This window comes from Sorex araneus, chromosome 11 (genome assembly GCF_027595985.1).
Source record: "Sorex araneus isolate mSorAra2 chromosome 11, mSorAra2.pri, whole genome shotgun sequence".
Taxonomy (NCBI): Eukaryota; Metazoa; Chordata; class Mammalia; order Eulipotyphla; family Soricidae; genus Sorex; species Sorex araneus.
The window spans coordinates 28,639,543-28,665,225 of NC_073312.1; the positions used below are offsets into that span (position 1 = coordinate 28,639,543).

At 48.1% G+C, this 25,683-nt stretch overlaps 1 protein-coding gene across 1 annotated transcript in view; it reads left to right on the forward strand.

Annotated features, from left to right (window-relative positions):
- CRTAC1 (cartilage acidic protein 1) overlaps positions 1-25,683 on the forward strand; it is a 150,759-nt gene that overhangs the window by 8,990 nt on the left and 116,086 nt on the right. The window contains exon 2 of the mRNA XM_055119588.1: positions 10,224-10,423. Within this exon, the coding sequence (XP_054975563.1) occupies positions 10,233-10,423 (191 nt within the window). The 5' untranslated portion in view covers positions 10,224-10,232. The remainder of the gene's footprint in view (positions 1-10,223; positions 10,424-25,683) is intronic.

Genomic DNA, 25,683 nt, shown 5'->3' on the forward strand with positions numbered 1-25,683 from the left:
GGCATCTCATTAGCCCGCTGGTCTCGATGGCACCGCCAGCCCGGGGCCCCCGGAGTCTCCGTCTGCCTCTTTCCTGAAGCGGGGCTGTGTTCTCTCTGCGCCCAGCTGCAGGCGGGGTCTGGAGGGCCCCAGCAGGTAGAGGGAAGATGCCTGAGGCTCCCCAGAGAGGGGGGAGGCATGGAAGGCCTGGCGTTTGGGCTTCCACCTGAGGCAGGGAATAGGGCGGAGAACCACGGATGGCTGCAAATTAGGATGCACTCCCCTGGGGATGGGCTTAATTGTGGTCACAGCTGTTTGCCAGTGTCGGGAGCACAGACATCGGGAAGGGGGCACCAGAATACCCAGCCAGTGACTGGAGGACGGTCCCCAGCTTCCTCTCCGCTCAGGCCTCAGCATCTGCCTCCAAACAGGCCTCCTCTGCTCCCTGCCTCTGTGTTGTTCCCAGGACGCCCCGCCAGCCCTCACACTGTCCCGCTTTGGGTTCTGGTTGCTTAGCAAGCTGCTGTCACAATCTTTCCCCACCACATGGCGCCTCACTGGGTCAGTCACACGGACCAGCGCGTGCACCAGGCCCCGGCTGCCCTTCCGTCTCCCTCCGCGCCTTTCTCTTGTTTTGTTGCTGTTTGTTTGTTTGTTTTTTGCTTTTTGGGTCACACCTGGCAATGCACAGGGGTTACTCCTGACTTATGCACTCAGGAATTACTCCTGGTGGTGCTTGAGGGATCCTATGGGATGCTGGGAATTGAACCCGGGTCAGCCGCGTGCAAGGCCAACGCCCAACCCGCTGTGCTCTCGCTCCAGCCCCGCCACCACCTTTCTCTTAAGCCTTCCTCAGGCGGAGGTCTTGCTCCCACTTGGCCCATGTCCCTTGGCTGAAGACGACCTTGGGGGTCCAGAGCGAAACAGGTGTCGTGTCCCAGAACAGTGTGGGAGTCCGTGGGCTAAGGCACAAGTCCTGACTCCGCTGTGTACTGGCTTGTGACCTTGGGCAAGATGCATAACCTCTCTGTGCCTCAGTTTCCTCGCCCAAGAAGTGGGAACAATCTCAGTGCCTGCTTCCCAAGGCTCCTGTGAGGCGTCCCTGTGATCCCTTCATGGAGGGTTAGTGCAGTGCCGCGCCTGGTGGTAGGTACAAGATACGTTCCCACACCCTCCTCATACACTTGTTCCCCGAAATCCTGTCTCCGGGTTTGCTCAGGACTGGTTACATGAAATCGCAGGCAAAATCTCTGCCTCATGTACAGGGGCCCTTAATTAGACATGATCAGCTCTGGGATTTAGGAGGAGAGCGCCGAGAGGCACGTGGGAGGGAGGGGCGGTGGGGGTGCAGGCAGCAAGTCAGACTGTTGTTCAGCTGAAGGATAAAGGGACACGAAGACCGGGCAGCCCAGGAGATTCCCACAGCAGCGCGGCCGTGGAGAGCAAGGAAGGGCAGGAGCCCCCCAAGGCCCCCCAGATCCTCCTTGAGCCCCAGTGATGGGTTTGCAGGGACCTGTGATGGGCACCCACCTTCCTACCTGGATCCCGTCTCTCAGGGCGAGGCCAGGCAGAGGTTCACGAGCCATCATTACTGCAGACTCCCAGCTTCTGGGGGGACAGGGCCTCCCCTCCCGGGGGCCTGCTGAGGTGCCTGCCCCTCCCACACGCCCGCAGCGTAACTCCTGTGGGGCACAACAGGGCCGAGCCAGCTGGCCGAGTTCAGCGCACGGCCAGGAGGACCCCAGTGGCTGGAATGCAGCACAAGCTCGGCTAGCAACAGGGCTGGGCTCCCGCCCTGGGCCCCACAGAGGGCCCCCTGAGCCCCACCAGGAGGTACCCAGCCCCAGGGCAAGGAATAGCCCTGACCATGGCCAGATGGGACCCCCCTCCACCGGGGGGGGGAAGCAAAAATAAAAACTACCCAACAGAAGGGCTGGAGTAGCACAGTGGGTAGGACGTTTGCCTTGCACGCGGCCACCCCGGGTTCGATTCCCAGCATCCCATATGGTCCCCCAAGCACTGTCGGGAGTAATTCCTGAGTGCCTGAGCCAGGAGTAACCCCTGTGCATCGTTGGGTGTGACCCAAAAAGAAAAAAAAAACTATCCAACAGAAAGGCTTCTCCACTCCGATTCTTCCAAAATGAGCACTCTGGGGAGAGTACCTCCTGCAGCTCAGCCGGTCAGGTGGGAGGGGGGAGTGAGCTGGGAACCCCCAGCTTCCCTGCCCTTGCACTCTGACCTTTGGAGCTGGGCACTTCCTTCTTGTGGGGGCTTCGTGGTGGGAGGTTGGGCTCACCCAGCCCCACCCGCAGTGTCGACCCTCTTCTCTGCACGGAGGGAGGTGCCAGGCCAAGAGCCCGGGGCACAGTTTCCCCCCCTTCCCTCTGCCCCCGCCAGCACTGCTCTGACCTCCAATGTCAGGTTCTCTACTGGGAAACTGGGGCTCGTGGGGCTTCCTCCAGCCCTGACCCCTCCCCTCCACGTGGGGCAGCTGAGGGTGATTGTGGGTCTTCCAGACCTTGGAAGGTTCAGTTCCCTGCTCTCCCCCTGCTGCCCCCACCTCTGCCCCAGCTCCCTTTGCCCTGTGGCCAGCTCTCCTGCCCTCCAAAGGTGCCCCACCCCCTCCCTGTTCACGTGGAGGGCTTGTTCCTGTCGCTCCACGCCCAGCACAGGCTCTCGGTGGGTATCACCGTGAGGGAACGAGCCTGGTCTACACCCAGTGGCACGGGGAGAGGCTTCTTTGCAGCGCTCAGCCCAGTGGTGCTTGAGGGGACCCCCAGGAACGCTCCCGCCCGCACTGGGGGTGGGGCATGGAACTCAGTGTGGTGCCTGCTGAGCCGAGCCCCCCACCGAGCCCCCCCCTCAGCTCCCCCGCCCGGCACCTCTGTGAGGCTGTGGTCCCTGTGCCCCTCTCTGCATGGAGCCCAGCGCCCTGCTCCTGCCACCCCGCTCGGCCTGTGGAGTGGGCCTGTGCTCCCCCTCCGTCCGAGGGGCGCTCACTTTGGTGTGAGTCCAGGCTGGTGTCCTTGGTGCCTGGGATAATCGCCAAAGAACCGTGTGACCCGGAGCTCGCCCTGGACGCGTCTCCCCACGACGGCCTGACCCCGCATCGCAGACCAAGGTTGCTTGGTTACCAGTTTTCAGACCCAATTCAGCAAAGTCCCAAGGCCACAGAAAACCGAGTTTTGCGGCATGTGACCCACAGCTGATGCTAAATACTCTCTAACCAGAGCACTGTCTGCGCCCAGGTAGCAGGGCCAGGCCGCCACCCCACCTGGGCCCACCAAACCGGGGGGGGGGGGGCTGGGCCCGCCATGTTTCTGCTACATTGAGTACAGCAGAGACCAGAAAGGCCCGGGAACATGCCCGAGGTCCCCTGATGGTTTCTGAGGGAGCTGACACCCTCCTCCAGGTCCCTGACTTCAGGCTGTGCCTATTCATTAGTTTCTCTTTCTTTCCTCTTTCATTTCTTCATGTCATTTCTTCATGAAGTCTGTTCCAACAGGTTGCTTCTAGAGCATTGTTAGGAAATTTTTATCGCAAAGCACGTCTTCTTACTGCCTAAAACATAATCCTGGCCCCTCTCTCTCTCCTTGGTAAGAGCCTGCCCTGCCCCGCCCTGCCCCTCCCCTGCAGGAGCAGCCCCTCCTATCTCCCCCTGCAGGAGCAGCTCCTCTCCTCCCCTCTGCCCTGCAGGTGCAGCCCCTCTCCTCCCCTCTCCCCTGCAGGAGCAGCCCCTCTCCTCCCTCTACTCTGCAGGTGCAGCCCCTCTCCTCCCCTCTCCCCTGCAGGAGCATCTCCTCTCCTCCCTCTACTCTGCAGGAGCAGCCCCTCTTCTCCCCTCAAGTCTCCTGCAGGAATAGCCCCTCTCCTCCCCTCCCCTGCAAGAACAGCTTGTCTCCTCCCTTTCCCCTGCAGGAGAAGCTCATCTCCTTCCCTCTCCCCTGCAGGAGCATCCCCTCTCTTCCCTCTACTCTGCAGGAGCAGCCCCTCCTCCCCTCGAGTCTCCTGCAGGAATACCCCCTCTCCTCCCCTCCTCTGCAAGAACAGTTCATCTCCTCCCTCAACAGTTCATCCCCTTCCTCAACAGCTCCTCTCCCCTGCAGGAGCAGCTCCTCTCCACCCTTCTCCCCTACAGGTTCATCCCCTCTCCTCCCCTCTCCCCTTCAGGAGCATCTCCTCTCCTCCCTCTACCCTGCAGGAGCAGCACCTCTTCTCCCCTCGAGTCTCCTGCAGGAATAGCCTCTCTCTTCCCCTCCCCTGCAAGGACAGCTTGTCTCCTCCCTTTCTCCTGCAGGAGCAGCTCATCTCCTCCCCTCTCCCCTGCAGGAGCATCTCCTCCCCTCAAGTCTCCCATAGGAATAGCCCCTCTCCTCTCCTCCCCTGCAAGAACAGCTCATCTCCTCCCTCTCCCCTGCGGGAGCAGCCTCTCTCCTCCCCTTCCTTGCAAGAATAGACCCTATCCTCCCTTCTTCCCTGCAGGAGCAGCCCCTCCTGCCTCCTGTCGCAGAACAGCCCCTCTCTTTCCCTCTCCCTTGCAGGAGTAGCCCCTCTCTCCCCCTCCCCTGCAGGAGCAGTCCCTGCCCTCTCTCTCTTCTCTCCCACATTCCTTACTAAGGCACAGGGCTGACTCAGGCCCTTGGCTCTCTCTCTGCCAAGCTCTGCTCTGGCCTCTAACCTGCCCCTCAGGGCTGTGTGGATCCTGGGTGTCCAGTGACTTCAACTGCCTGCTCCTTAATGTCACCCCTGCCTCTGAGGCTGCTCCCCCTGCTCCAAATACCCAGTATGTGCCAATCTGCATGCATTCCCAGACACAGAGAAAATCAGTGCAGCCTTCTTTCAATTCTGTTTTTAACCTTTCTCCACATTCTCCCCCAAAGATTCACATGTTCTCAGGGATGGGACGGCGAGTTTCCTGAACCCACCGTATGAAATGTGAGGCCCCTTGGGCATCCCCTGCCCCTTTGCTGGAGCCAGTCCCAGTCTCTCTGCTTTCCTCCTGAAACTCTGCATCCAGCATCTCTTCTTGGACTCTCAGATAAATAGACTTTCTACATATAATTCAACAAGGTGATGATAAATTTGGGTGATGGAAACATTTTTCACTTCAAAGCTGCTCTCTGTAGCTTACCTTCCCAACTGGACACCCTAAGGCTGGGACTAAGGTTCTCCTCCCAGACTGGACAAGCGTGTCATCTCGGAAGCAGCAGAAGATAGCCCTTCCCCAAGCCCAACCCCAGCCAATTAGAGCAGAAATCGGGCAAAGAGTCAGGCGGAAACTGGACTCTAAACATTCTTGTGATTTTTCTGGGAAACAAGGGTTTAGAGCTTTGAAGCAACTGAGGCAACATGTAGATGCAGAATTATACCATGCCCACCAGACCCACAAAATACACATCTGCTTTTTACCAAATCACCTGTTACCACTTGAGAAGCATTGCTTTGGAGGGGGGAAAAAATGCTTTCGAACCAATGGTGTGGCAGGTTGCCAGTAATACCTACTAATTCCCATTTGCATTCAGTCATTCAAGTGATATTAATTGAGCACCTACTAATGGCAGGTTTTTTCATAATGTTGGGACACACATTGGCATCCATCTCTCTCAGGGCCTGCACTTCCTGCCCAGTCCCCATGTTCTCTGGATTATGGCCTTCCACGTTTGCATTCCCTCTTCTCCTTGACCATAATTACTCTGGTTCCTTTCCTTCCTCCCCTCACTTTTTGCAAAACTCAGAGTAGTCAGCATCCCTTTGTCACCCCATAGCAATTGTGCTCATTTGATGTTGAGCTGAAGACAGGCCCATTTTGAGTACACCATGGTACACAGAGGCTGCAACCTCATGGGAAGTTGAGTAGTTCTAGTTGATTTCAGTCCCTTAACTCTAGAAGCAAAGGAGAACATTCTGGAACTAATCGCATACCTTTGCTCTGCACGTTAACCTGATTTCTTCATGCTGAGAATGACTTCATAGAAATGTATCATTAAATATGGTATTTATGGACCAGCAACATCAATGGAACCTGGGAACTAGTTAGAAATATAGACTCTTGGGCTTTTCTGTCCAGTTGAATCAGTATCTACATTTTAACAAATCACCGGGAGATAGCTGTGCACATTCGACTTTGAGAGGCACTGATGGAAAACAGTGTTTCTCAAATTCCACAACACATTAGAGTCACACGGGAAGATTTTGAATCGGATGCCTCTTCTGCACTCAAATTAAGTGGATATATCTTGGGATGAGACCCCTGCATCAAAATATTTGGGATTCTTTTGGTGGAAAATATTTATAACATAAATTTAACATTTGAACCAAATAACATTTCAACCATTTAAGAACTGATATATAAATTACATATTTCAAAGTACTAGGAAATATATTCACATTCTGCTACCATCTCTAACATCCATCTCCAGAACTATTTCATCTTCCCAAACTGAAACTCCACATCCCTTCCACACTAACTCCCTGTATTTCTTTTCCACCTTTCCTAGCAACCACCAGTTCTACCATATGCATATACCGCATTTTATTTATCCATTCAGCTGTCCGCCCGTTCTCCTGGGAGAGGGTAGGGGACAAATGGACAATTAGGTTCTTTTTTTCCCCTGTTTTTCAGAGACAGTGTTCCAACTCAGGTTCTGAGGCATGTACTGCATGCATTCTACCACTGAGCCACATTCTTGGCCCCATAGTCATTCTTTGGAATACAGCCCCAGACTGGAATTGTTAGGTTGCATGTAATTGGACTTCAGATATTTTAAGGATTCGCTACACAGTCATTCTGCACAGTAACTTCACCATTTTCTATTTCCTTCAACAATTTCCAAGGCCCGGTTCTTTACCTCTTTACCAACAATTGCAACTTTCTAGGTTTCGTTGTTGTTCATTAGAGACATTCTTTATCTCACTGTGGTATGGATTTGCATGTCCTCAGTGGTTAGTGATGTTGAACATATTTTTATAGACTTATTGGCCACTTACATACCTTCTTTGGAGAAAAGTATATTCAAGTCCTTTGTCCATTTGGAATTGAGTTGCTTCTGTCAGTGACTGGCTGGTATTCTTTGTGTATTCTAGAGAACAATCCTTTATCAGATCGATGACTTGCAAATATTGTTTCCCACTGCATGCCTTGTCTTTTCACTCTGTTGTTGGCATTCTTTGATGCACAAAAGTTTTACCTTTAAACCTAGCCCATTTTGTCTATATTTTTTCTTTTGTCACCTGTAGTTTGGTGTCATTGCCAAAAAAAAAAAAATTACTGCATCAATCAGATCAGACTAGAGTGAATTTTTTTTAGCTCCCCGAGTAATTCCAACACACAGTGAAACTGGAGCAGTTTCTCAAACTTGACCTGCATTTGACTCACCTGAAACGTTAAAACGCTGATGAGGTGTGAGTGAGGGGACCCAAGATTCTGCATTTGTAATATGGTCCCTGATGCTACTGCTGCTGGAGGTTTGGGGACCCCTCTGAGTAGTCAGGATGAAGAGGCAGGATGAAGAGGGGCATTTTAACGATGCCTCTAGCTGAGCCCTGTGACAGCAAATATTCCTCCTGAGATCCTCCCCTCTAGCTGTTTTCTGATCCACCAGCAATACAGCTTCCCTTTTGGGGGTGTACTGAGCAGTCCCAGTAGGTACACTGGGTTTGCTGGGCAGGGGACAGATGAAATGTAAAGTATACTTATCCTTGCTCCCCCTCACCCTGTCACCCCCACTGTGCTGCCCATACCTGGTGAATTTGGGCTCTAGGTTCTTCTCTGGCCTGGACCCCTGTGAAGCTGCTGAAAAGCCATTTTACTCAAAATATGTGCAATAAGCCCGGAAAAGAAAACCCACAGGTTAGTCTCGAATTTATCAAAGAAGCTGGGAAGAAGAAAAAAAAAAAACATTGAAAATCTGCTTTTTAGAAAATGACCTGGACCGGAAGACAGAGGAGAGGCGAGAAGACATGTAGTACATGCCGGAGCCTGGGTTTACCCCCAGCACCGCACCATCCCCTAGACACTGAGCTGGAAGGAACCCTGAGCACTGCCTGGTGCTGAAAAACACCCTTTCATCCACCAGAGAATATTAGAGCCAGAAAGGATCCTTAGAGATGCATTGCCCCCGCCCCAGCCCACATTTGGGAGAAGAAAGCGGGCACCGATGGGGCTGTGACACATTCAAGGTCACCCAGCCAAGGAGAGACGAGGCCCACTGGTATGTTGTCTCCTTCCCATCATGCTTCAGGTCACTTCTCTGGACATGGATAGTGTAGAGCCGTTCGCTCTTGCCTTTGGCTCCAGTCAAGCTTTGCCTTTCATAGGAAAGGGACCAATCAAGAGACAGGACCATGATTCTTACCCCTCATCCCTTGATGAAAAAGAAAAAACTGTCACAAGTGCCTTTATTATGCCAGAAGAACCTACCTCCCAAATGGCAGCCTCGGCTCTTGGGGGGACCACCAGGCTGGCTTGGAGAAGACAACACCCGCCACCACTTTTTCTGCCCTTGTCCTTCGCCAACTTTGTAAGCTGATCACAATATTCTTCCAAGCCACAGCAATCAATTGGATTTGCTCTCAAGTTGAAATCCATTTACTTGTCTTGCCAGGGGAGGTCAGACCTTAAAGAGTCCGGGGAACTCTAGATCTGTGCCACGTTCCAACATGTCTACCCCAGTTATGAGATACTCGTTAGCTTCACTCCTGACCCCACCAGATGCTCATTAATCCAGTTATGAGTTTTCTTTATCCGACTAAGCATCCTGCCCCGTTGAACTCTTGCAGTGATGTATGTGTCTTTGGTGATGAGAGCGCCCAGTGGAATGGGCTGTCTTGTTCAGACAGCTGTAATTTGGACTGACCCCTCCCCTGCCATGCTCAGTGTCAGCCCCTTGTGCTTGCTAACAAGGACCCCCTGCCCAGGATGGCTCCCCAAGACTGTCCTGCAATCACCTCCCTCCCTCTGTGTCTCCTGCCAGTCTCTTCCACAAGGCAGTAGAGGGACTCCTGGATGATCTGGGGTGCAAAGGCACTGCCTCCACCCTTCTGGGTCCTGAACCAGAGCAAGCTCATTCGCTGGCAGCGGCAAACGTCCCTATCTGGGGAGTCAGTTTGCAGATCTGCTCATTAAGACATCAGCCTCACTCTGCCTTGCTCCCGGCTGTCAGCAGAGAAAGTTCCATCAGTAAGGGGTTTGCCACCTTCTGAAGGCAGGAAGGCTCCGCTTTGCTTGTGGGACTAGACCCGTACAGCCTGGGCGGGACTTGTTCCAGCAGAACCTTCCAGAACACTCTGTGAGTTCTGAGTCTAAGCCTGCGGGCAGAGACTCCGGGTGGTACCATCTGTAGCGTTCTCAGTGGCTCCCCTGCTCACACAAGGAGGGGAGGAGTCTTTCCACTTCCTTGGCCTGGGTGCTTGCCACCAGCTCCCATGGCCCCAGGCTGCTTGGCAACACCCTGAGTTATGTTAGAGATATAATAATGAATTATACAATGGATTATACATAATTAATTTATAATAAAACACGCATGCAATGGTTTAATTTCTCCAAATGAATGATGAGCTGCCTGCCAGATCCCGCTGGAATACATTCCCTAACTCGCTGCTTCTTGGTTTGGCCAGCAACGTTCCTTCCCCCACCACTAGAGAAATCTGGGTTGGGGGACCCTGATTTTCTGCAGGTCACCTTCAGGATATGTTCCACAGCAAGATCGTCTTTCATTGTCTCTACTGTTGTTCTAGCCATGGATTTTCAGGGTGGGAGGGGGTCTCACACTACCCTTAGTCTGTTTGACATCTGTTATTTTCTTCATTCTCCCAGAGTAGGGGAGATGCCTGCCTCTTCCTGCTCGATCATTCTTTTGCTCACCCACTCAGGATGCACGTATTGTGTGCCTTTGTGTGCTGGGCACTGTTGGAGAACAAAATAAAAATCCTGGTCCTGGTGGAGTTTATGTTCTAGCAGAGGGAGACAGACAATAAATAATAAACACAATGAACAAGTGCATCCTATGGCATGTTCAAGAGTGATAGAAAAAATAAAAGGCAGAGTTAGGTGGATAAGGATGACAAGGCATGGTGGGAAGGGGCTTGGGGAGGGGGAGGAGGAACGGTGCTGAGGAATTTCAAAGCCCCCTTCCGGCCCCCCATGACCAGGGCAGAAAAGCATTTCTCCCTCGCCCCTATTAGACTTGCCTGGGCTCCTTTGGCAACGAGACATGTGCATCACCCTCGTACCTTTTTGGTTCCAGGTCTTCAGGATGTTTCTGTTCCCGCTTCTGCTGTGGTTGCTGCCCACCATGGAAGGGTCCCAACGGGCAGAGCCCATGTTCACGGCAGTCACCAACTCGGTGCTGCCCCCCGACTATGAGAGCAACCCCACCCAGCTCAACTATGGTGTGGCTGTCACTGATGTGGACCACGATGGGGACTTCGAAATCGTGGTGGCAGGGTGAGTAGCTCCACTGTGCGTCTGGTAGATTCATTAGCAAGCTTTCGCTGGGATGGAGTGACCCCCAGACCCGGGGGACTTGCAACAACACAAGTTCCCCCTGGACAGAACTCTTGGCTGGGCTCGGCCGGGGATGCAATGTACTGAGTCCTTGCCCTTGCTGTAGCAGTGAACTGGGATAAAGGGTACGTGGGCATAAACGTCTCTGATGTGGGGGTTGGGAGGGGCTGAATGCTGCAGTTCAAGGCTCTCTTCCATATATGCTGGTGTTACTCCCTCGTCAGTATAGGGGTGCTACAGGGTCTCCTGGGAAGAGGGGCTTAGGACTGAGAATTATGATAGAAATGCCTATTCAGAGCTACCTTTGCACGGCACTGGGTTTCAGACTAAGAAAATAGCGCTTGTCTGGGGAGAGGAAGATGGGAATGAAGAAGGATAGCTGTATTTCCTGGAATCCATGCCTTAGTGCACTTGTTCCCTTCTCCCGTGAAAAGCCACATGGTGTAGCCCAAGGGGGAGGGGGAGGGGGGAAGCGGAAGATCCCCAGTTTGCAGCGCTAGGTCCCTCCCTTAGATCGACAGCTTCCCAGCGCTGTGACCTTGAGTCAATCCCTGCTCACCATGAGAGTCGAACATGTCATCTATCAGATGGGCAGGCAGTGACGTCTGCTTGTCCTGCAGCCTCTGACAGCCAGGGCCCTCGCCAGGGCTTTGCCAGTTCTACCAGTCACCATTGACAGTGGTCATCTGTGGGGGCAGGCTAATCTAGGCCAGGCAGCACACGGAGCTATTCTCATACTTGTCTTATTTAATCCTCCTGCCAACACTAAGGTGTGCATACAGGGGAAGGGACTCAGGGCTCAGAGACAGTAACCACTTAGCCTCTGTCAGGGCAACGCAAGTGAGCCTACCAGGATTTGAACCCCAAGGCTCCCTCTCTTTGGAGCTGTGGAGCTGCACTGAACAGAGTTTAGTCACCACATTATCTTACAGTTAATGGGAGAGACCCACATCTTCAGGTCCGAGAGTCTGGAGCGTTCCAGGACGCACCATCACAAGCTAACTGACCTGTCACGTTCTCGGCTGCCATGACATGTGATCAGAGAAAGTGGCAGCCTGGACATGGGAGAGTCTCTTTCTCATTCCCACCTCGCCGCCGTGTCTGTGACCCTCACACAAGTGACTTTCCAATGCACCCCTACTTTCCTCAACTGTAAAAGTGGGCCCAGGGCAATCTATCCCTGCTGACCACTTGGGGCAGGCCTAGGAGCTCTGGTTATCGTGTGTGGGAAAGAAACGGGGGGTGGGGGTGGCACGGAGGTTTCTTTTTTCCTTTTTCGTTACTCTGCAGAAGGGAGAGGGTGCCAGGTAGGAGACTTCCCTGCTAGCACTTCCTGTGCTGATGGGCAACCCATGTGGACACTGGCCCTTGGGGTGTCTCTTCACAGGCCACATGTGGCTGCTGAGCACTTGAGATGTGGTCACTGTGACTGAAAAGCTGAATGTTTCATTTCATTTCACTTTTGTTATATGGCCGCATTCCAAGGAGGGAAAGCTAACAAGTGGGGTGTGATGGGAAAAGGTGTGTGTGTGGGGAGACAGAACGGGTCGCTACGACCCTGAAGGCCAGAGTGAGCTTCCTTTTAAATAGAGGCCACACCCATCAGTGGGATTGGGGGCCAGGGCTGCTCCCCAGCAGTGCTTGGCGCAGTGGTCCATGCTTGGGCACCACCATGGACCTACCCCCTGGTGCTAGGAGGGCAGGGCCCTACGGCGCCCAGGACAGAATTCATTTAAGCTGTCTTCCGGCTCTGAGTAACTTGGCCATGTCCAATGCTGAGACCATCAGTTGATCTGAATGAGAGCGGGGCCTTCCCGGCCAGCCCTACCCCCAGAGATAGTCCCTCATCTTCCCGTCTCCAGCGGGAGGACCTGGACCCATTTCCACAATGTTCTGACCAGCACCACCTCTGGCCAGGAGGCACCGGCCTCCTGGGAAGACAAAGAACAAGGCAACTCTCTTCACTACTTCTTGGTGGATGGGGGGCCTCAAATTTCCCCTTATTTTCCTTTTACAGTTCTTCATATTTGGGGCCACATCCAATGGTGGTCAAGGCTCACATCTAGTGATACTCAGGGGTCACTCATGATGGTGATCAGGGGACCATGTGGGGTGCTGGGTCTTGAATCTGGGCCAGCCACATGCAAAGTAAGTGCCTTCCTCTCTGTACAATCTCTCCAGCCCTCAAGATTCCCCTTGACCATGTGCTCCTTTCATCTTGGTGCCTGAGCTCAAGACAGGCCTCCATCCTACTCGTGGTCTTCCTCTCTAGCCTTCTTTTCAGCTTTTTTTCCCATGAAGTCCTTTTCTCTTGCTTTTCCAAGGGACTCCAGGCATTGGATCTTGTGTCCTCTATGGGAGAGAGGTTAGGCCTCATCTGGGGTTTGTTTGGAGTGAATGCCTAAACCTGGCTGAGCTTCCTGCTTCCTGTGGGCCCCTCAGCACTCTGGAATCATCTAGAAACAAGACCAGGCTATGCTGGGTGTCAAACAGCCAGAGACTGAGGGTGTCTCTGTTCCTAAGGAAAGGAGGAGCCAGGCAGCCTCTTCTTTGAGAAGGTGATAAGTTGGCCTTTTTTTTTTTTTTTGGAAAAAAGATATTGCTCCCCCAGCAAATCACAAGAGTTACGTGGAGGACAGGATGGCAAAACTGGGCAGCTTCCCAGCTCCAGGTCAGGCCTTCTTTGTGGCTGTGGTGAAGCATTGTGAATTCTCAGAGCATCTGAAAGACACGCTCTAATTTAAGTACCAAAATACATTCCAAAGGCAAATATAACTTTTTATTATCTTCAGCTTAGGATGATTTGTCACTGTCTTCTTCTCTGGACCGGATAACCAGGGGTTGACTCTACAGACATATTTAAATCAGGACCTTGGGAGGTCATTCAGCCCCCCCATCCCTTCCCCCACCCCACCCCCCGCCTTCATAAGGCCATGCTATTCGCCTCTGGAGGCTCCATTTATTTCAAGCTTTCCAAGGGAATGTTCGCGATCTTTTTTGTAATCCAGCTCAATTACTTATGTCAAGCATCTATCTGACTAATCTTGAATCCCTCACATTACAGCTTAAGCCACTTCTATTCACTTTAGTCTTGTTATTGCCTTTGAAGCTGGAAACCAAGTGGGTCGCCATCCTTACAAATAATGACCACTGGGCTCTGGGCCCGGCCTTTCATTCCCTGTGGACGCCTTGGCAACCTTGCTAATGCTGATTCTTACTCTGTTCTTACTCTACTCATCCATCCCCCACACCCCTATTTAAGTCTGTTTCTTCTCCCTTTGATGGCAGACTCTGTTTAAGAGAGCAGCACCAGCATTGAAAAAAAATTTTTAAAAGAAGTGAATGTAAATGCTTTTACCTGGGACACCTGCGGTCCAGCTCCTGACAGCAGCCACTCTCTAGTACCTTATGGATCTTTTCATCAGCCTGGCCCCTGAAGGCATCTAGGTTTGGGGTCCCTGGGGATTGGGATCCTGGCGGCTCTTCAGTTGGTGAGACACACCCTGCACTTGGACTTGTCTCTGCGGCTGACCTTGCAGCGTCTGACCTGAGGAGTCCCGTTGCTTCTGAGTGTTTACTCTTTGAATAGGTTTGTTTTGCTTTTTTGGTATCCTCGTTCTGGGTATTGATGACATTGATTTTGAGCGTGTGGCCGGTGAGTTTGTGTTGAGTTAATTGTGATGGAAGGCGTGTGCGTGCATCTGACTCAGGAGGGGAGAAAGGACCGACTGCCCTTTGTTCTGCGGGGATAGGGGAGGGAGTGGGCAGGTTCGGCTCCTCCACCACAGCTGGGTGAGTGCCTGGGCATGTGGAGGGCTTATCTGGGAACCGGCAGGTGCATGATTGCGGTCAGCAGACAGTCTCCTCCCTGCGGGGTGAGGGGAGGATTTGATCACCCCCGGAGACGGCAGCACACGCACAGCCCACGCACAGCCCATGCAAGGACTTCAGGACTGGCTCCCTGGGCCAATAGAAAACCCTGTGGTTTCCCCCCTTTCTCCGTGGCACTAAACACCCAATCTACAACCTCATGGCGTCTAGAAAGGAATTCCTGTTGGAGTCAATCTCACACAATTCCTTTAGAGCTGCTTCTATTTCCTGGGCTATCCCCAGAGGTCTGAGATAATCCCCCCTACTCGGTCACTTTCCAGCAGGAGTTTGCTCAAATAGAAAGATGGTTGTGGTTTGTAAAGTTCAAATCACGACTTAGATCCGATTTTCGACACAAAGAGCATTCATTTGGTAAAACCTGAACGCAGTCTTCACACTTGGAAAGGTTTCATTTAAAGAGAAGCTACATATCCGAAAGCAGTGTTTCTGGGTTTTTTTTTTCCCTTTCTTAATTCTCTAACTAGCTCGGGAAACTTTTTTAATTTACTAAAGTTAAATTATTTAAAAGGCAAACTGGATTCGATTACCAGATTAATCATTATCATATAGGAGTTATTTCTGCTATTATTAATAGCAAGAGTGGAACATCTATGATTTAATCAAACCAGAACTTATTTTATAAGTATGTATTGATACATGCAGTGCATAGATATATTTATGGGTATAGTATCCAAATAAACATGTTTGAATATATAATATTTAAACAGCTATTATAATACATAAATTGTACTTTTAATTTTATTTTAGGACCATACCAATGGTACTAAGGCTTACTCCTAGCTCTGTGCTCAGGGATCACTCCTGGCAGGACTTGGGGTGTTATATGTGTCAAGGGATTGAATTCAGGTTAGCAACATGTAAGAAAATCACATTACACTCTGTACTATCTCTCTGACTACAAAACACACTTTTAAAAAATTAAGATATTGTTAAACTTTCAGTTCAAACCATTGCTTTGTAAGATATAGCATTTGAATCGATTTGATCATCCATTTTGACATTATTTTTATTTTTTCTTTCTTTTCTTTTTCTTTTTGGGTCACACCTGGCAATGCACAGGGGTTACTCCTGGCTCTACACTCAGGAATCACCCCGGCAGTGCTCAGGGGACCATATGGGATGCTGGGAATAGAACCCAGGTCGGCTGCGTGCAAGGCAAACGCCCTACCAGCTCAACTATTGTTCCACCCCAACATTATTTTAAAATGTTTGATTATTTCATTCAGTGTCTTTAGAGGAGAGGACAGCATGGAAATTTTGGGCCACAATGCTCAGGGCTGACTCCTGGGTCTGTGTTCAGGGGTCAGTGCTCCTGTCAGTGCTCCTGTTATTGGACCAGGATTGTCTGCTTTCAGACCAAATGCCCTAACTCCTATGCTATCTCTCTTATCCCTCTTCCTTTTTAATTTTTTTTACAATTTAATAATACAAATATGTTTTATCATAAAATTTCACAAAATATAGACAAAATTAAAGATTCATCTTTACCATCTCCTGCACTGTAGTTCTGCTGGAGCCATAGCATAGCGGGTAGGGCGTTTGCCTTGCATGCAGCCGACCCGGGTTCAATTCCGCCGTCCCTCTCAGAGAGCCCAACAAGCTACTGAGAGTATCCTGCCCGCACAGCAGAGCCTGGCAAGCTCCCCGTGGCGTATTCGATATGCCAAAAACAGTAACGACAAGTCTCACAATGGAGACGTTACTGGTGCCCACTCGAGCAAATCAATGAGCAATGGGATGACAGTGCTACAATGCTATCATCCCCCACTTAAAGTCCATCTAGAATAACTCTCCAGAACAATTGTTTTCAGTTTGATATCTGTAGTTATAAGCATTTGTATGAAATATGCATATATGTGTATTTACAAAATACATACTTGGCAGGGGGGTATTAAGCTATGCATTTTGTTCCTAAATTAGCTTTTTTCACCACATGATGTGTTCACTGTTTGAACCTTTAGATCTAGCTTGGTTTTTTCCCATTTGCTTAATTGTGAATGAATAATATTTATCTTGCTGCCCCTCTAACATTATTATTCCCACTGTTCCTAACCTGTGGCCATTGCAAGTAACACTGTATGGTGTGTCCTTCCCATGATGTGCAAATTTCCTTACACACATGTGCAAATAGTTCCCTAGGACAGATGTGAGTAAATGAAAATGCTGGAAGGCTCATGTATCTTACTAAGTATTGCCAAATTGCTTTCAATCTTCATCGTTTTCTCTTTGTCCTCAGGCAGGAAAGGAAAGGCAAACTTTGGGATTATTAAATCCAACAGTTATTCCAGCACCTACTATGTGTGCAGCCACATGAGTTCCAGAGTCAGAGCTTTATCAGTTTAGATCTGATGATTCCCAGAAGGGGTGAATGGTCTGTATCCACATCCACAAATGAGAAGGCTGCTGGATTGAGGAACTTCAATTCCTTTGGATTCAAACTGCTAGAAGAACTTTCTCTAAAGCCTCCTTTGCAAAAAGTTTGTTTCTTAAATTGTTCACCCTTAACCCCGAGATTCATTGTCGTCAGTATCAAGGAAGAATGATTGTGGGGTGCCGGTGCTTCAGTTGTGGTTAAGCCTGGACTGCCCCTGATTTTGAATACTAATAAGATATGAGCTGGAGCCAAAGCCAGGGCTTTTAAAACTCATTCTTCAAACTTTCCTATAAAAGGTGACTTACCAGTGTAGGGCTGGTTTTCCAAAGATGTCTCATTGCTGTGTTTGAACCTCTTCCTCCCCACCTCTGGGAATCTCTAAGCCACAGCAAAAAGTCTGCTGTCTACCTCATCTCACTCACAGATTCTTTTGACAGCTCAAAGGTCTGAGGGCCCCACGTAATGACAAACACATGCACAGACAGGTGTTAGTGGTGTTGGAGGCAGAATAATGACATCCCAGAGATGCCGTGTTCTAATCCCCAGACCAGCAACTGCGATTTCTCACTGGGTGAAAGGAGCTTTGCAGACACAATGAAATTAAGGTCCTAGATGTGGGGAGATTATCCGGGATCATCTAAGTGGGCCCAAAGTAATCACAGATCTTTAATAGTGGGAAGAACATGTGTGATGTGAGAAGGATCTCACTCCATCACTGCAGGCTTTGGAGATCTCTGAAGAAGGAAAAAGACATGAGCCAAGGCATGTGGTTAGTCCCTGGGAGTGGGAAGTGGGAAGGGAAAAGATGGACCAGTCACCGCCTTGGTTTCAGCTCAGTGAAGCCAGCACTCCTAACACTCGACTCTGGCACATCATCCACCTGTCTGTTCTATGCCACCTGTGTGGTCGTTAGTTACAGGAGCAGTCTGCCGCTGGCATGGGACTAAAAAACAGGGTGACTGGTCATTTTTCAGAAAAATGACACTGATTACCTAGAGATTTTTTTTTTTTTTTTTTTTTTTTGCTTTTTGGGTCACAACCCAGCGATGCTCAGGGGTTACTCCTGGCTTTACACTCAGGAATTACTCCTGGCGGTGCTTGGGGGACCATATGGGATGCCGGGGATCGAACCCGGGTCGGCCGCGTGCAAAGCAAACGCCCTACCCGCTGTGCTATCGCTCCGGCCCCCTACCTAGAGATTTTTGTTCCTTTATTTGAGGGGCACAAGCGTCAGTGCTCTGGGCTTATTCCTAGCTCTTTACTCAAGGATCACTCCTGATGGGGCCTGGGGTCCAGTAGGGGTGCCGGGGATTGAAGCTGGGCCACGTGCAAGCCAAGCTGTCTACCTGCTGTACTATTGCTCCAGCCCACCTTCGAGATTTTTTAATAGCATTATTTAAAAGATTCCACTGCAACAACAGAAATATGCCCCCAATAAGATCTTGCACATATAGTAAAATATATTAAAAATAAGTATACACCAACAAGACTATTATATTTAATCAAAGGCAGTTTCCCGTCCCAGGAGCATGTGCCGTTTTGGAAAGAATCCCTAAAAGCACACTTTGTCTTAGTGTGCTAAGGAGAATTGTTCCTCAGTGAGCGTCCACATGAATTTGCCCTGCAGCTCACTGTTTGACACCCCGTGAGAGGGAATTCAGCTTTGAAAGACCTCACTGTCCTTGGAGGGACGAACACTCCCCCGCCAGTGTTTGCTGGGTGAGTAACCAGCACCCCACCGGAGAGATGCAAGCGTTCTGGGAGGTGGGAGCCTATATAGAGTCACACCCGCTGGGACTCCCAAAGGGCCTGGGAGGAGACCCTTGGGTGGGCCCCTGGGCAGGGCAAGAGCATCTGTGTGTGTGCAGCAAGGGGGCAACGCCTTCCCTCAGCAAAGAGCTTTAGACTTATTTGGATTTTGTTGTTTGTTGGTTTTGTTTTGAAGTTTATTGTTTAAAGCACTTTTAAAAAAAGGAACCCTGACTTTCACAAAGCAGTTAAGAATATTTATAAAAAGCCATTCCAAAATAGTAATATAATTAAGTCCCTAAAATTGCCTGTGCTGAAAACAGCAAAGCTCCTTTTAGTCTGAATTTTTCCTCCATTCAGAAAATAGATGGAACCCCTCTCTCGGGTCACTTTCTTTTAAGCCTTTCTTCTCCCCAATTTTTCAAGGGTTGGCAAAAGGGTTGGCTGGTAGGTCTGCCCTGTGCCCTGGGCTTAATTCAAACTCTACTTATTACAAGGGGCAGGGGCAGACCCAGCAGACCCCCTGCCCTCCCTTCCTGCCCTGTCCCTGCCCCATCCCTTCCTCCTTGATAGTCCCATGCACACCTCACCTCACTCTCAGGCAGAATCAAACACTTCCGATCTGGGGAGGGCGGGGTGGCGGGGGAGGGGTGTTTGTTGGGGGCGGGGGCATGGCCCCTCCCTCCCTGTCTTATTTTATTCCTTACAGGGGCTGCTCCTCAGTCCTACTCACCTGAAGAACTGGTCAATTTGGTGGTGCAGGGAGAGGGTAGGGGGTGATGGGTTCTTTTCTTTGTTTGGTATCGATCGGGACCACACTTGATACTTGGGACTTACTCCTGGCTCTGTGCTCAGGGATCACTCCTGCTGGGGGTTAGGGGTCGGGGTAATATTGGGCACCAGAGATTGAACCCCACTCAGCCACACACAACATAAGCACCTTACCCCGTGTACTATCTCTCAGGCACATGTCGTTGGCTGCTTTTCATTATTTTCTTGCAAAGATGCTGCAGTTTCCCTCCTTCCCCAACAAAGCAGCTACTTCTGAGGTGTGGGTATCTAGCAAAACACACAAGGCTGTGAAGAAGCTGAAAACAAACACTTGTTCAGGTTTCCGCTGCTGGTTTATGTTCAGCTGCAGTTGTGAAGGGGCGGAGGGCAGACCCCGCCTGTCCTTTTCTACACTGTCTCATCTAAGATGGGCTATTAAGCCATCGCAGCTGTCCAGCTGAGATGGAGGCTGTAACAGAGTCTAAATCACAAGTTTCCCCCCCATTTTCACATCACTGAAATTGGGATGTGACCTACAATTGGCCGGCTGCGTTAAATTGGCAGTTTTTCTCCTTTTCCTAGAAATAGAATAATAGTGGGTCTCATCACTGTGGACTCCTGAGATCTGAAGAAAATACTGTATATCGTACTGTCCCCATCTGGCAGGTGAGAAAACTGAGGCCCAGATCTCTTCGGAGAGTCACAGAGAAGATGGAAGGAGGAACTATGAGTATATAACTAACTGCCCATTACATTAAAGGAGTTAATTGTGTGATTCGAATCACAATCTTGATCAAAGAACAGCAGAGAGGTTTGTTTAAAACTTCCTGCTGCGAATGTCCATTTCTTTCTGTTATTGTCAGTGGTTTTTATATGTATCGAGGCTGCTTTAATCAGTGCACTGTTAGAATTCTGTTTTGTTTTGGCCCCAGAGGGAGGAGACTGTGGCCCACACCTGACTTGGCCTTGGGGGTTGCTCCTCGCAGACTGGTGATGCTCAAAAGAACATGCCATGCCAGGGATGCTACCTGGGGCTTCCACATGCAAATTGAGTGCTCTAGCCCTGAACCATCTCTAGCCCTAAAATCTTTATATTTTCCTGGTGAGTGGAACCAGTATCATTATAGAGGGACCCCCACCTATCCCTAATTGCTTTTAGTCTATTGTTAGAGCTATCCCTCTTTACTTTTTGTTAGTGTTTGTCAAATATATTATTCCATACTTTTGCTTTGATTTTTTTAAGTCATGTGTTTTATGTGAATGTTTTTTCTTTTTGGTTCTGTCGCATAGACATAGCTTAAGTTCTTTTTCAACAAACAGGCCATGTCTGTCTTCTGATGAGTTTAGTCGACTTTCATTTTACGAGAATATTACTATGTGAATTTGTTTCTATTGTTGTATTTTTCCATTTCCGTGATTACATTTTCCTTTCTCACTTTAAAAATGTATAAAGGGGGGAGGATTCTTTTTCTTGAGGAGGTGGGAAATGTTATTTCAACTTTTCATCCTTTAATTTGAGATTTATATCCTCTACTTCTACTCTTTTAGTGGTTTCTTTTGAACTTTTATGATACTATTTTAACCAACTAAACTTTTCTTAAACATCTTATATAATATTGAACACCTTAACTCCAAACACCCTTTTCTAGCATATGTATAATATTTTGACTTAGAGGGTGCAGGGAGATGTAGGGGCTCAGACTTACTCCTGTCTCTCTACTCAGGGATCACTCCTGGTGGCCTTCGGGGGTCCATATGTGGTACTGGTGATCAAACTTGGGGCAGCCACATGCAAAACAAACACCATACCCGCTATATTATCTCTCCAGTTCTCATAATATTTTATCTTATCCCTCTTGAGCCCTACCAGTTATAATAACTATTGGTATTATTGTAATTGTCTAACTACAGATCAGGTTTTTTATGCATACCCTTTTCACCATTTTGTTCATTTTTCCTTCTTACATTTCAGAAAAATCTGCAATCATTTTTGTAAAAATTGAGATACATAGTTACAGAGTTGATCCTGACTGGATTTCACTCATACAGTGTTCCAACATCTATCCCTTGACTGTGTACATTTTCCACTACCAGTGTCCAGTTTCCCTCACCCCTAGACTGCCTCTAAGATAGTTACTTTTCTTCTCTCTCTCTCCTCTCTCTTTTTCTCTCTGTCTCTTCCTTCTCTCTGTCTCGGTCTCTGTCTCTGTCTCTCTGTCTCCATCTCTGTCTCTCTGCCTCTCGCTCTCTCCCTTCTTTAAGGCACTGTGGCTTGCAGCACTTTTACTGAAAGGTTGTCATGTATATCACTTTACCTTCTTTCGGCACTCAGTTCTTGTCCATAGTGATCGTTTCCAATTATCGCTGTTATAGTGGTCTCGATCCGAACTGTCCTCCCTGCTCCCCTTGTTTCAAGCTTCCTACCATGGATCCATTCTCCTAGCCCTTGTTTCTACTGTCTTTGGGTATTTTTCCATACTATGCTTTGTTGCTGTTTTTTAAAAATTTTTTATTAAATCACCATGTGAAAAGTTACAAAACTTTCAGGCTTAAGTCTCAGTCATACAATGATCAAACACCCATCCCTTCACCAGTGCACATGTTCCACCAACAAGAACCCCAGCATACCTCCCATCCCACCCCCAACCCCTGCCTGTGTGGCTGGTGATTTTCACTTTACTTTCTCTTTACTTTGATTACATCAATATTTCAACAGAAAACTCACTATTATTATTTGGAATTTTCCCCCAACAATCATTCCTACCGAGAAGGCATCATTTGATAATTTGTTTTCCATTGCTGAGAATGAAGAGTATATGAAGTTTTGGATTTCTGGAATTTTAGTAATTAAGTCCAGAGAAATTTCTGCCAGAAGTCACGTCACTGCAAGCTCATACCTCCAGTTAGTGAGCCTTATAAGATGGCGGTCACCACACCGCCACCGATAAAGGAAAGGCTGAGAGAGAAAAACCTTTTCCCTCCTGGGATGGCATGGGCTGTAGCTTAGTTCACAGTCTAGAGGCATTTCTGCAAGAAGCCACTGGGTGCCAAAAGTAGTTAGTTGGCCTCCGGGATCATGGGCGTTCAGGAATGAAGGGGCTGCTTTTTGTTTTTTAAATTTCACAAATGAGTGCAATCATTCTTTGTCCCTCTCACTCTGATTTATTTCACTCAGTGTGACACTCTCCATGTCCATCCATGTATAAGACAATTTCATGACTTCATTCTTCCTAGCAGCTGAGTAGTATTCCATTGTGTAGATGTGGCATAGTTTCTTTATCCAGTCATTTGTCCTCAAGCACTCAAGTTGTTACCAGATTCTGGCTATTATGAATAGTGCTGCAATTAAAATAGGAGTGCAGGTGGCTTTTCTGCAGTGTGTTTTTGAGCCCCTGGGGTATATTCTTAGGAGTAGTATTGCTAGATTTTTGAGGAATGCCCATATTGTTTTCCAAGAAGACTAGACTAGTTGGCATTCCCACTAACAATAAATAAGGGCCCCTTCCTCCCCACATCTGCACCAGCAACTAGTTATTCTTGTTCTTTTTGATGTGTGCCAGTGTCTGTAGTGTAAGATGATATTTCTTTGTTGATTTGATTTGCATCTCCCCGATGATTAGTGATGTAGAGCATTTTTATGTTCCTATTGGTCATTTACATTTCTTCTTTGAGGAAGTTTATATATGCATGTATATATATGTATATATAACACATATATATCTTAGATATTAACCCTTATGGAACAATAGCACAGTGGGTAGGGCGTTTGCCTTGCACGTGGCTGTCCCAGGTTCGATTCCTCTGTCACTCTCAGAAAGCCCGGCAAGCTACCAAGAGTATTCGATATGCCAAAATCAGTAACAACAAGTTTCGGAATGGAGACGTCACTGGTACCCACTCAAGCAAATCTGTGAACAATGGGACAACAGTGCTATAGTGCTACCCCTTATCAGATGGGTGTTGAGTAAATAATTGTTCCCATTCCATGGGCCATTTTTTTTTCCTGGTCATCATTTCCTTTGAAGTGCAGAAGCTTCTTAGTTTAATGTAGTTTTCTGAGATAATTTTGATCCTTATATCTTTTAGCTCTTTTTTTTACTGAATACTAGATAATAATAAACTTTCTTTTAAATTTTGTTTAATCTGAAAATATATTTGCTGTATTGTCACTTATGAAAGATAGGTTTTCTGTGCTCAAAATTTTAGGTTGATAGTCATTATTTTTCCCCTGTCTTCTGGCTGTCACTGGTGGCTGAGATGACTCATATTAGTAATATCATCTCCTTGTAGGTGATCTGTCTCTTGTCTTTACCACTTTTTTATCTTTTGGATTTATATATGTATGTATGTATATATGTGTGTATCTCTGTTAAAAAAACAGTTTGCATTTCTTGAATCTTTTATTGAAGCAACATTGATTTATAATGTTGTTAGGGTTTCAGGTATAACAGCTTTAGAGTTTGGCACCTGTTTGTATTAATTATGATCACCACCAAATATCTAGATTGACTTCTTTTACCTCATTACCACCTCCTCCACTCTTCCTTTCTCATATATACCACTTGATCTTATCCTCTGAGTTTGTTTTTGGTTCATTGTTCGCTTGTTTTATTTCTTGATCTTCCACAAATCTTGAGTTTTAAAATCATATGGTACTTGCCTTTCTCTGTGTTTATAGACTCAACTTTGACCCATATTGCAAGTGGTCAGGTTTTACCTTTTTTAAATGGCTGGACAGTTTTCCATGCATATACGATATACCATATATATGTGTATATATGTGTGTGTATATATATATGCCATAGTTTCTTTATTCATTTATTTGTCAGTGTTTGGGTTGTCTCTCAATCTTGGCTACTGTAAATAACATTTCAGTGAACGTAGGGGTGAGGCTACCTCTCAGAATTAGTGCTTTTATATTTTGTGGCTAAACAAAATAAAGTATCTGGATCATATAGTATTAGTTCCTTTTGTTTCTTTATTTTTGAGGAATATTTGTGCTGTTTTCCACGTGACAACCACCATTTATTTAAGTCCATCCATTCTATTCTGCCCTAAGACTTTCTCAGTGTTAGATTTTCTTGTTCTAATCTTCCAATCATGAAATATGTCCTATTATTTTTAATCTCTCATCATCTCTAATCTCTCTTGATGCCACCTTAAGAGTGATTATTTTTTGTTGGTGGTAGTGGTGGGGGCTACTCCTGGCTCAGCTCTCAGGACCTGCTACTGTGCTGGAGGAACCAGCAGTGCCAGGGACCAAACAAAGGTTGGCCTCATGCAAGGCCAGCAAAGGCCTTACCCTTATATCTCCACTTCTTTATAAGTAATTTTCCAGGTTTATGCCATATTCCATGTATATACCAGGTATATACAATATTGTCCAGGCTAATTGTTTCTTCAGCTGCACTAAACTGTTATGTTTCAATTTCAAAAATTGTTTCTAGGGGTTAGACACATAGTGCAGTGAGTGCTTGTCTTGTACACGGCCGATCAGGTTTGATTCCTCGCACCTCCTATAGTCCCCTGAGCCCTTCCAGGAGTGATACCTGAGTGCAAAACCAGGATTAAGCCCTTAGTACTATCAGCTGTGGCCCAAAAACAAATTAAAAAAATTTTTTTTCATTTCTTAGTTTCAGGTGGTCTGTTTGTACTCAGAAGTCACTTCTGGTGGTACTCTGGAGACCATACAGTCTCACGGCTTACATTGGGCAGCTTCTAGTGTTTTGATCCCTGTGCTACCACCCCAGACTCACAGTCCGCCTTTTTCAAATCTTCTTGTCATTTCTTTCTTTCCATTGTTTAGTTTTGTTTGTATTCTTCACCATACGTGGCTGTGCTCAGGTCTTATTCCCGGCTCTGTGCTCGGGGATCGCTCCTGGCAGTGCTTAGGGATTGAACCTGGGTCAGCTATGGACAAAATAAGTACCTTACTTCATCCTTTGTTCCATGAGTCATAGACTCAGTCCATTTTTAGCAATTCTAGTATTTGGAATCCTTGGGGGTTAAATGAATTCTTGAGGAATTTTAAATTTGTTTTTGTTTCTTTGTGTTTGCTGTTCTGTTTTGCCTCCCTATTACAGTTGATTGATCTTATGTAATAGGAAGTTCCAAGGACCTAAATTGTAGATGCTTCTTACCAGAGAGAATGTGTATAAATTCCTGCTGAGGGCCATGGGGTCCTATTGATAAGGGGACACTAGCTCTCTCCAAGGATCCTGGCTTAATGTGGTGCACTAATGTTCAGCACTCCTTTCATGCTGCCAGTTCAAGGACTACTAATAATACTCCACCATTCCCACAAGCCCTATATTTTTTTTATTACTCACTGTTACCGGACCCCACTTTGACTCACTTTTCTGTGGGGTATGTAGGTCCTTGGAGCTTTCTGTCAAGTTTATGAACAAAGTAATAC